Source organism: Kwoniella mangroviensis, assembly GCF_000507465.2.
Source record: "Kwoniella mangroviensis CBS 8507 chromosome 1 map unlocalized Ctg01, whole genome shotgun sequence".
Classification (NCBI taxonomy): Eukaryota; Fungi; Basidiomycota; class Tremellomycetes; order Tremellales; family Cryptococcaceae; genus Kwoniella; species Kwoniella mangrovensis.
Window position 1 is genome coordinate 166,180 of NW_027062533.1, and position 11,587 is coordinate 177,766.

At 44.6% G+C, this 11,587-nt stretch overlaps 6 protein-coding genes across 6 annotated transcripts; 4 read left to right on the top strand and 2 right to left on the bottom strand.

Moving 5' to 3' along the window:
* Nucleotides 1-1,468: 1,468 nt before the first annotated feature.
* On the top strand, nucleotides 1,469-2,996 carry I203_100056 (uncharacterized protein; the record flags this gene model as incomplete). Its single annotated transcript, XM_065516562.1, has 3 exons — nucleotides 1,469-1,551; nucleotides 1,611-1,881; nucleotides 1,962-2,996. The coding sequence occupies 3 exons, from the start codon at nucleotides 1,469-1,471 to the stop codon at nucleotides 2,994-2,996; spliced, it is 1,389 nt and encodes a 462-aa protein (XP_065373380.1).
* Nucleotides 2,997-3,311: 315 nt separating this feature from the next.
* I203_100057 (uncharacterized protein) lies at nucleotides 3,312-3,673 on the bottom strand (the record flags this gene model as incomplete). The annotated part of the gene is made up of 2 exons (XM_019151213.1): nucleotides 3,312-3,535; nucleotides 3,619-3,673. The coding sequence occupies 2 exons, from the start codon at nucleotides 3,671-3,673 to the stop codon at nucleotides 3,312-3,314; spliced, it is 279 nt and encodes a 92-aa protein (XP_018999538.1).
* A 1,107-nt stretch (nucleotides 3,674-4,780) lies between these two features.
* I203_100058 (uncharacterized protein) lies at nucleotides 4,781-6,170 on the top strand (the record flags this gene model as incomplete). The annotated part of the gene is made up of 2 exons (XM_019151212.1): nucleotides 4,781-5,002; nucleotides 5,103-6,170. 2 exons carry the CDS (start codon nucleotides 4,781-4,783, stop codon nucleotides 6,168-6,170), a joined length of 1,290 nt encoding a protein of 429 aa, XP_018999537.1.
* A 550-nt stretch (nucleotides 6,171-6,720) lies between these two features.
* Nucleotides 6,721-8,612, top strand: I203_100059 (cell differentiation protein rcd1; the record flags this gene model as incomplete). Its single annotated transcript, XM_019151211.1, has 5 exons — nucleotides 6,721-7,465; nucleotides 7,652-7,807; nucleotides 7,860-7,966; nucleotides 8,087-8,376; nucleotides 8,474-8,612. The coding sequence occupies 5 exons, from the start codon at nucleotides 6,721-6,723 to the stop codon at nucleotides 8,610-8,612; spliced, it is 1,437 nt and encodes a 478-aa protein (XP_018999536.1).
* Nucleotides 8,613-9,415: 803 nt separating this feature from the next.
* I203_100060 (uncharacterized protein) lies at nucleotides 9,416-10,572 on the bottom strand (the record flags this gene model as incomplete). Its single annotated transcript, XM_019151210.1, has 3 exons — nucleotides 9,416-9,680; nucleotides 9,761-9,865; nucleotides 10,028-10,572. 3 exons carry the CDS (start codon nucleotides 10,570-10,572, stop codon nucleotides 9,416-9,418), a joined length of 915 nt encoding a protein of 304 aa, XP_018999535.1.
* Nucleotides 10,573-10,960: 388 nt separating this feature from the next.
* I203_100061 (uncharacterized protein) lies at nucleotides 10,961-11,387 on the top strand (the record flags this gene model as incomplete). The annotated part of the gene is made up of 2 exons (XM_019151209.1): nucleotides 10,961-11,115; nucleotides 11,252-11,387. 2 exons carry the CDS (start codon nucleotides 10,961-10,963, stop codon nucleotides 11,385-11,387), a joined length of 291 nt encoding a protein of 96 aa, XP_018999534.1.
* Nucleotides 11,388-11,587: the final 200 nt, after the last annotated feature.

Below are 11,587 nucleotides of genomic sequence, written 5' to 3' on the forward strand. Positions count from 1 at the left end.
TGATTGTAGAACCAATATTTATCAAATGTACAGATGTATCATATCATTAGATGTACAAATGTAGAAAAGAACGCTTCATGCACTCCTGATTAACGTCATCATCTCTTCAGACTGTCTATGCTGTAAAATCAATGCTGACTCACCTTCGTAATTGTCAGAACTGCGGAGAATTGAACGAATCCTTTATATGTGCATCTTCTCGCTACAGCAGAGATTCGCTTCATAAGGCGACAATCAATAAAAGCGGCAGGTGAAAGGAAGAGCTTCAGAAGTACTGCTCTGGAGCCTAGACTTCACCCTTTTATCCCACCTTCTTCAGCTAGAAGCATGGGGCGAGAAAGCCTGGCACGCAAGCCATTCGAGCCGACTCTGTACATACAGTTCTCAGAATGTAAGATATAAATAGATGACTTGCGATCTGAACAGACTGTATATTTGTCATTTGATTCCCATAATACCTACTATCTTCATAACCCCACACAACGATTCAATTGCGATAATCATGTCGGACTACACTAACAATCCCAAAGAAGCTTGGCAATATGCCCGTACAATTGGAAGTGGATACCAGTAAGCTGCTATGCACTCATATTACTGTACCATTGTCAAGCTTTATTGCTGACTACCTAAACCTTTGTGGAAATTTGGACCTTACCTTTGCGGTCATGCGATACTTTTGAAATAGCGGAAATCAAGCCTTGGCAGGATTTCATGATGATCCTTCTTGTCCCTCTTCGAGTATCCGTATCCCCGTCGCGTTCGACTGCGTTAACTATAGACATCAAGGAGACAACTCAGTCACCGAAGTTCATCGAATTACTGATCAATGTTCGAGGTCTAATTCCGAGGGGCAGTTTGCGAATCCACATATGCCCGAAATAGGTAACAAGGAGCTCAGCCAACTCTACTACGACTCCAAAGCCCACAATTTCAGCTCTTCAATTTTCTTTTCGAAGTTCAGGGATGGTCTGCAAAGAACGGAAGTAGCTATCTACGAGCAATCACAGCAGGGCTCAAATGCTTGACGATGGTGCAATGGCTGAAATGCCACTTGATATGCTCATACAGTACTGTATGCTCAGTATATACAATATCTTCAATATGTCACTCTCAACATGCATTTCACATCTTAAGTAGACCGATCCCTAAGTCCTGATTCATTACTGAACATACCTCTACAGAATCATGATACGATTACAAAGCCCATCTCCGTAAGGTAGATACACTCTCACAGATGAAGGCCATCACTATGCTGCATGATGCGCACGGTCCTCCTTCGCCACAAGTCATCATTGATTGACCTGAACCCCTCACGTCTATCGGATTTGCTTCGGATCTTCCTTCTTTGACTTCTTGTCCTTGAAACCTCTTGAAAAAGTGAAATCTTTCCCCTTCATTGTCAAGACACCTATACAGTACTTGTGACTCTACCAAGCGATACGCCACAAACTCTTGAAGTCTGCCGAATATGACTTTCCCATTCTTGGGCTATTCCCCTTTGGATTATGAGTACGATGTTGAACCTGTCATTGCTTCACCTCATACCCCACCGCAAGTTCATGTTCTATACTTGTAGGATGAGGTCCCCTGACTGACTCACTGTTCTTCAGATCCCCTCCTGCCTCTCCTATCACTTGTGACACCCTTGCCGTTGATGAGAATGATGAGAATAAGATATCAGTATCAAACGGCAAAAGTGCCGAGATGGTGTGGTCGATCCCTCATCTATGTGAAGCCATCTTATTTCATCTAGGCAAGGAAGACATCTTCAGACTATTTCGAGCCAGTCGATTCTATTTCAAAATTATCATCGCCCATAGTGGGGCATACCGGAAGATACCCCACCAGGTCTACTCTGCTACCTTAGAGACTTGCCCGAAAGTAGGTACCCCTTCCCTATTCATGTTGAAACTCTGCTCTAACCAAGACTGTTAGCTGATGCCTTCCATGATCACCGATAGGAAAGAATGGATATCTATTTTGATGCAGTCAGGCAAATCGATCTCTATTCTCGGGGTAGACCACCTCAGCCCGCTCGATGGGGAAAGATCCTAACTGATTTACCTAATGTCGAAAGTATATCCCGAGGAGATAATACCTTATATCGATCTACTGAACTTGGTAAATTCATCTACGAATCCGAATACACCGATACCATCGTACTTGGCGAACCTCATCCGAGACTTCGTTATCCCAACTTCATACCGAAAGATTGGATCCTTCGACCAATTCTTCATATTACGATTAGTGGCGAGACGACAATTCCAGGTATCGAAGAGAGAGGGAGAGTGTTCAAGGATGTTTTATCTACGAGGGTGAAGGCTTTAGAAGGTCAACTGAAAACTTTGGATATTGATATAGCACTTCCCACTGCAGTGATGCGCCAGACCTTACAAGAATTGAGGACGTATGGATGCGAAGCTCTCCAGACTTTCTCTTTCATACAGTACGACGAGGAAGTCATTGATTACCTTGAACACATACCAGAAAGTGTGAAAGACCTGGATGTTCAATCTGAATCATTCGACACTACGTATATACCAATTTTAGAATTACTCAACTCGAACAATATTATCAAGCTCAGGCATCTGGAGAAGCTGTGTATACGATTGACATTACCAGACTTCGCCCACATCTCCAGTGTAAAGTTACCGGACTTGACCATCAGTCAAGATGAACTTCCTCTACGATTTCTCGGAAATACCAAATTCCGCTTGACGTTCCCAAACGACCATCCCTTGGACAAACCTGATCAAGTATCGACGTATGCGACATTCTTACGACGCTTGGCGATACGTATGTTTCCGTTGCTGGACCCACGCGATCTCTCACATCTTGGTGGACCGCGACCGACTATCTCATCATGGAGCGATACCGCCGGATCCAAAGCCAGTCTACGCTATGATGCGGAGCATAGTCGTGTCTTGAATACCTTTTTTTCGAATGAGCTTAGCAGGCTGATTCGAGAGAAGGTAAACACAGGTACGACCGCATAAATAAATAGAAGACGATAGCAGCTCGGAACTCAATTAACTAGTTGAGATTTAAATACATCACTTCCTATATCAAAGAAGTCTTTGTGCAGTGTATATACTGCGCGGCGCAACCTCCTGCTGCTCTATTGTTCTGTTTCAACGAGAACCTGAAGAGTGGCGACATCAGAAACCAATCGCCACAGGCGCAAAAGAAGGAACGGTCGAAGCAAAGTGCATAAAAGAAAGATATGCAAGGGATGGCTTAACACCAGATCTGCGAATCACTCTGTGAATCCCGCTTCCTCCCTTTGCTCTCTCGGCTGAGGTCGGTCATTTCTACATCTTCGGGGGGGATGCCCCTTTGAGATCAGAGTCGATAGTGGAAGTTCCTCCACTACCAGTAGAAGTGGGATCCCCATGGGTTTCAGGATTCCACGAATCATCGACATTAGCAGTTGATCGCTTTGTGCCTTGTGTAGGGGATGAAGCTGATTCTGATGCATTAGATAGCCTGGATTTGAGGTGATACATGAAGGCTGGTGTGAAGTCATGCTGGAAGACTATATGAGTTGAAGATACAGCACGATATCGTTATCTGCATTTACTGAACAGTATGGGAAGTATCGATAAATCCCTTACTCACCTTCCTTCAATCGTCTCTCATTGGCACTTGTAGGTGACAGACCAATGTATTTCATACCGAGCTCTCTGTATGTTATCCTCGGCCCTTGATGTTCACTCCTATCCGCACAGGAAATGCACTCTGAACTTCGGGAATGATAGAAGTTGTCCGTTCTAAACGAGTTTGGCAATCGTCTGGCGCCGTTGTAATGCTTAAAGTGGTATGTGCTGTCCAAGGAGACAGACTTGGTAGGGCAACTGGAACATTTACAGACACCCGACAGAATAAAGGGTCTTTTGCTGATGCTGCGATATGTACAGGATCCAATCCTCATTAGAGCTTGTCACTGACCTATCCTGTTCTTCTACTTGTGATTGTAGTGCTGATTGACTCACAATTTGGGATCCTCCTTCAAAGTTGAGTGTAGATGCGTGGTGTCTCTCCACCCCGTGTGACTACATATCAAGGAGATATATATACGACCATTAGCTTCCTTGTAAGACTGGTTCTACATATATCGGAACAGCTTACAGGTGGCGAGGCACACTTTTCAGACTTTGATTGTTGGTCTATTCATCTATGCTTGAGCGATCCACAATGAGTGGAGGTAGTTTGTCTTTTCTTGATTCCCTAGGGTGTGACTGTTGATCAAGTGGTGTTGAAGAATACGACTAGACCTTTTATCAGCAACTGACTCTCAAAAGGCCTGTGGAGCTGCATATACCTCGAAGACAATGGCTAAGCAACGGAGGGAAGGGGACCTGAACATGTTGCAAGAAGCCACTTCTATTGCTGATCCTTTGAAGACTGATCCGATGACGATTTGCAGTACTAACAAGGCCTTCTTCATGTTCATGAAACATTGGGCATCATAATTCCTGATGCAACAAATCTAGTGAAAAGGAGGTAGGACGACTAGAGTACAAATTCTCCAAGGATTGGCAAGCCGAGCTTCACCAAATGGCGTGTGAGTATCGCCTCGAACATGCCAATCACACCGATGGACCGGCTCTTTTTCTCCGCGTTTCAGACTCCACTACTTGTGCTCGTTTCATCTCCAGTTCCACTCCGACTATCCCTATCTATCTTTACTGGCCCCGTCAGGATGTAGGACCTGTGAATCATACATGAGGCTTCTCCCAACTTGTGGAGTTCTTCTTCCGCTATACGTAGATACACCAGAATGTCATCCAGCTCCCGACGGACCACCCCTAACATCGACGTCATCAGCCAAGTATTCTCCAATCCGTATCTTCGGTATCTGATTTTCCATGATATTCATCAAAAACTACTGGCTCCGTTACTTAGAGTATCCAAATTGTTCTTAGAAGGAGGTGCGGAATCCTTGTATAGGGATTTTGATTATCAGAATTATCACAAATTGGTGAAGAGGTGTGAAAATGAGGTGAGCTGCTTAATCTGCTCCTCCTCACCCACCTGATTTCTATGACTTACTCAATCTGTGCATAAGCTGAATTCTGGTCATACATTTTCAAAATTTATAGGAACGACTCAACCTCTATCTCGGATGCGTAAGAGCCGTTGATCTATCGAACCTCACACGTACCATCCAAGTTGCCAAATGGTCTTCCCTTCTATCCTCTTTCACCAATGCGACCCTTATCAAACGTTACCACGATATTCTTACTCGGCAATCTACCTCTGGCGATCCCCAATCGACTCCTGAATACACTTACTCTTATCCACATGCTGAACATCTCACTAAGAACAGTCAGGAGGTGCCGAAGGGAAGACCCGGCATACCCAAGTTGTGGAAACAAGTCAAACGTTTGACATTGAATGCGTACACCAAGGATTTCGGTGAGGATCAAAATAGAGGGGAAGAATGGAAACGAGCCTTGCTGGATAGAGTGAAAGAATTGGATAGTCCCTTGGAAGGCATATCGATTGACTTTCCCGTACCAAATCGAATTATCCTTGAAGCACTCAAAGAAGTGAAGGAGATGGGATTGGGTACACCGAAAACGATATTACTCAAATCAAGTGATGAAGATCTTTTCGAACTGCTAGATCTAGTCTCGCCAACTGTTACAAACTTGAACATCTGGATAAACATAACTCATGAGAATACTCAGATATGTCTAAGGGACTTTTTGGTCAAGATGCCATGGAAGAAACTCGGATGTTTGAGGATATTTAAACTCTGTGTGAGAAGGTACCCTGCCTCTGTGGGAGATCACCAACAAATCCAGTTGGAGGATGATCCAGATAAATCATTTGATCCTGAGGAGCTAGGCGAACCGTACAATCCAGGAGAATTTCATATGTTTAGTGAATTCAACTTACACATACTCTACCCCCCTGATATTAATGGAGGTCAATTCGAACATCAAATTCAATTAGACCTGGAACACCTCTCTTCGTTGGCTAGATCCATGATGAAGATAGTAGGTTTGTTTACCTCGGCTGGATTGACGATAGGGTACAATTCAGAGACAATGAATGATGTAGTCAAGTCGAACATGTACTCCAGAAAGATGAATGATGGATTGTGGAATGAGATGAGCGTTATTAGGAAAGAATATTGGGATAAGAAGAAAGGACAACCATGAATTTGATGAGGCTGCTCATTAGGAAGCATCTGTGCTGAGAAGGTATTGTCGATGTCAGCTGCTATCTCGCCTGTATAGCAGTGTATGTACTGGACATGTCGCGGTTTATATGCACGTAGACAGGTCTTCCGTCAACTTGGATGGTACATGTGTGTATAGATATGTAGTATCACTGTATGTGTGTCCTGCACGCTGTGACTGACCATGAGCAGGAGATGAAATTGCGTGTGCCACAAAGCGGTAAATGCCGCTCATGACATATAATGACTACGAGTAGTACTGAGAATTGCAGCTCCGCGTGAAAGATGGAGAGCTGCTCATAACAACGTTGATGACCATTCATCTGACCATTCATCTCCTTCTTCTCAATACATCGACGGATCAACGTAACCATCATCGTCCAGAAAGCTCCAGCTGTCTGTTCTTAGAGGGGAGGAGAGACTTGGGATAAGCGCAGAGCTCCTCTCCATCACCTGCTATATCATTATCACTTTCAGATACACCAAGTCCCAGTAATTCACCCTGACATCCCATTCCAACTCGACTCGTCATGTACGCACCTCACGCCCCACCTCACTTCCAGACCCATCTCCAACATCGACCACCCACTGCTCCTCCGACACCCGACTCAGACGCTCCTTCATGGTCGACGTCGGTCCCTCCTCCTCCGGGTGTGAACGTCCCCTCGTCCAACGGACCACCCGGCCCAGGATTCATGGGCGGACAGAGCCTCCTACCTCCAAATGGAGCAGGTGGCTTCATGTACAACGACAGTCGTCGTTCTCAACCTCAACCTCAGGGGTACGGCTACTCGCCAAGTGGTGCTTCGCCACTTGATGGAGGTTCGAATCAAAATAGTAGATCCCAGGGGCAAGGGCATACACCTCAATTATCGATATCTGCTACTGGCAATACATCAACTACACCTATTCCTTTACCTGGATCTACCAACCCCAACGCAGCAGGCGGCGGACCATTGCTACCTCAGAACCTCGCCCAACATCTCAATAACCCTCCTGCACCCTCGACTGCCCAGAATCAAGGCTCGAATCAACAATTATCGCAAAATCAGTCAGCTCTACAGAATGCCTCGGGCGGTGCCGGAGCAGGAGCAGGTGTCAAAGTCTTACTGATGCCTAACGGAGCGCCACCACCGGCAGGAAGTGAAGAAGAGAAGATATATATATTGATAACGGAGCTGTTAGAACCTGAGACGAGGGAAGGGGCGTTATTGGAACTAAGTAAGAAGAGGGAGTTGTACGAGGATTTGGCTTTGGTACTTTGGGGTGGATATGGTGAGTTCTTCGTATATCAGATCTTCAAAGCTCCGTCTGTCCGATGTGGACGGAAAAATGTACGAATTAGAGCACTTTCAAACGAGTTGGGATAGATCACAGTATCATTCATATGAGAAGATGAAAGACCGTTACATCTGTTCGATCAACATGTTCAGCTAATATATACTCTATTTACTCCTCTAGGAATAATGTCATCCCTTCTCCTCGAGATTGTAGCCGTCTACCCAGCGTTATCACCACCTTCATTGACTGCTCATGCATCCAACCGCGTATGTAACGCTTTAGCATTACTGCAATGTGTTGCCAGTCACTCTGATACTAGAGCTTTGTTCCTCAATGGTAAGCTGCCTCTAGCCCCGAAAAGATACCCAGCTGACTGATTCTCTTGTAGCACATATCCCTCTTTTCTTATATCCATTCTTGAATACCACGAGCAAGACTAGACCGTTCGAATATCTCAGATTGACTTCTTTGGGTGTCATTGGTGCTTTGGTCAAGGTAAGTCACATTTCGAGTTGTTCGGAAAATGAATCTCCTTGTCTTCCAAAGTGTCTACATTTTCATGCACTCGCTTTGTCTTAGAGAAGGGCTCAGCTGATCTACATTTACTGCATATAGCAAAACGACAACTCGGACGTTATCAATTTCCTCTTGTCTACCGAGATCATTCCCCTATGCTTACGAATCATGGAAACCGGTTCCGAGCTCAGTAAGACAGTTGCGATCTTCATCGTTCAGAAAATCTTGGCGGATGATCTGGGATTGCAGTATATATGCCAGACGTACGAGAGGTTCTATGCTGTCGGAGCGGTACTGTCGAATATGGTGGATGCGCTTGTGGAGAGTCAGGCTGTGAGGCTGCTGAAGCATGTGGTTAGATGTTATTTGAGGATGAGTGATAATCCCAGGTGAGTTCGTTGGTCTGGTCCGACAATCCAAGATGCGTGTTTCTCGCTATGTCTCCTTGTTCGTCATGCTGATCATATCGTTATACCCGAACAACAGAGCAAGAGAAGCGCTTCGAGCATGTTTACCTAAAGCCCTTCAAGATAATACGTTCACTCCTCTTCTCAAAGGTGATATGGTCACTAAACGATGTTTGACGACGTTATTGATGAACCTCAATGATCGATCGGAGGGATAAAGCAGGGGAGGTAACAATGAAGACAATTTAGCCTAGGTCACTATCTACAAAGTACATATAATACGAATAAGAAGAATAACAAGAAGGACCATCCATACCTTGCACCATAATTCGAGATCAACTATTTCTGGCATCTTCAACAAGCATTTTCTTATACTGTTATACCCGACCCTCTTCAATTCCCAATTTGCTTCGGAAACCTCATATAAACGTCTCTCATCTAATATCTCACCACGGGGAAAATCAAACTTTGTTGTGTATCTTATCTTAGTTCATCGTATCTTTTCTTCTACCTAAATTCATATTGGATGAGTGAGCTGAGTACCATAAATAGTATATCTTTATATCCAAACGATCATTTACTCTCTTCATAACATTTTTCTTACATAGATTGCGTCAATATCATATGAATATATAAAACATGTATTGTTTTTATCGGTGACAGTTTGGACGGATGTGGATGGTTGATATGCCCTATCGTGATCGCAACTTTGACCAAGTCAATTATCATTGCACTTGGTTTGATCTTGGTTCTGCGTGTATCTGCATATTTCATGGCAAAAGGTAAAAGTGGTGCATTGATGATCACTAGTCACAAGTCACAAGTCACAATCCAAATCTATAGATGTATGACGTATCATACTGTATATCTAGTCATAGTCATAAACGACAACGTCAAAGCCTGATTCTGCCTACAATACTAATACTTGTCCACTTGACAATACTCCGCATCTGAAGGGTTTGGATACTCCAAACAATTACCTCACATTCATGACAAAATTGGTATGTCCATACGTTCTTCCTTACTGGCCGTTTCCGTTTCCATCCCCATTCGCATTATTATTTCTCCACTCTTCCCAGCTAACTTTGATTCTCTCACTGACACTTTCCAACGAATCCAATGCGGGTCTCACATCAAGCGAGAACACGGGATTACCATCTTCGTCCGGTGGAGCGGAATAGTAATCTATCACATATCGAGTGGAGGCTTCTTCCTTCGGTACGGTCGTGGAGGTGGGAAGAGGTCGGGTGACTATCCAATCGTGTCGATCGAACGGTGGTTCAGTGCTGTGTAGAAAAATAAAATTATATGATTAGTCAACATCGTAAGTTCAACTCTTCGAAAAGAGAAAGACAGCAAAACTCACTTGAAAGAATTGGGGAAGAATTTACCTAACCAAAGATGCATTCTTGCTTTGGGCGATAATTCACCTGGTCTACCTGTGAATCTTGCTAGTTGGGCGTTTTCACCGCTACAAAATGTGAAGAAGGAGAATTAGCATCGACGTTGACCTCTCCTAACTTGTTTGTCCTTTGGCAGAGATGATAAATATCACATTAGAAGAACCATCGATTGATTGATGGAAAATAATGATGATAATGAAGATTACAGTGTTCGCAAACCCCACACTCACCCTGGCAATCTCTTCTCCCACTTCATGACCTCATACCAAGCCTGTTCATTAATGAAATTATGTATATCCACCATGACTTCCACCGAATCCTCTGGGGTTTCCCATCCCTTCCTTACCAGTGCATTGTAAAATTGCTGAGGTGAAGGGTAATCCCACGTCGATCCCGTACCGTAAGCTTCTCCACCTGGATTTTCACCCGATGGTCGAGGAATGGTAGATCGGGTTCGTTCGGTAGGTAAGTCAAGTTGCTGACCTGGTTGTCTATTCAATGAAAGGTTCGCGGGGATGTTGTTTAAGGGGTTCATGGACGGGTCGAGATTGTTGTGATCTATCGGACATTTAGCTAAACCTCCTCCGGAAACAGAAGCAGGAGGAGGGGGAGGGGGAGGGGCGGTCGATCGGTGCATTGGACATTCTGCGGGTGGGTTGATTGAGGATGTAGCGATTGCAGGATGGTTGATGGGAAGAGATGGATCGATCAGCACTGGGCCAGAGGATGATGATGATGATGAGGAGGAGGATGAAGCTCCGATATTCCACTTCATGATGTAGTTTCTACCTGTACTGTGTTATCAAAGTTGTCTATCGAGGGGATTTTGTTCGTGTCGAGTCGACTATATGTCTGACTAGTGAGTTAGAAGTTGTTAATGTTGTCTTTTGTGATTTTCCACTTGAAATTTCAACTTTTTCAAAGCGGCAAACGGCATTGGTCCGAAGCTGAGCTTAAGGCTGACCACAGTACACCCAATCTCAGAATTACGTAATTGAGTGCACGTGATCCTCGTGGCGAACGCGTCAGTTACAAGACCCAAGTAAACAAATCCTGGGGTGAAGCTGATGTTGGATTAAGACAATGAGAATGAGAATGTTGAATCACATACCTACCTGACACGAAAGGCCTCGTCCCACTTCCCACTTCCACGTAGATACACAATGTCAACATCCAACCTCAAAGCTCGTCATTACTCAGCCCTCGCATCTCGCTTACGAAACCTCCAAGCCAACTTGACCGAGACGGAGAAACAGCTGGAAATGATGTCCGATCAGTTGAACTCTATGGCTAGGTTGGGTGTAGGATGTGGTTCTCAGTGAGTATGGCGCCCTCAGATGAAGGCATGACCTTGTTTTGTTCTGCTTCACATCCGCATGATAATCGTCTGTTTCCCGTCCAACTCTCACGATTGTATTGCTGATTTTGCTCTGCATTGCTATGTCTCGTCACAGGTTCATGGCTGTATCGAGATTGTTGGATGTCGAACTTATGAAAGCCACTCAAGAAGCAGACCAATCACAACCATCTCAACAACAATCGCAATCGAATTATGATGAAAGTACGGCCAACATATCCCGATCTCAATGAGATTTCCGCACATCCAAACCAGGTTCACAGTCCCCTACAATCGAGAAAACCCCCGGGGAATTCATACCCTTTATGAATATCAAGTCGATCATCCACCTTCCAAACCCACAGGAGGTTATAGACAGTGGATAGTACCATCACATGGCGGATGGACCACGGACGATGGAGTCAGGCGTTGCAGGTGAGGTAGATTAGGTACT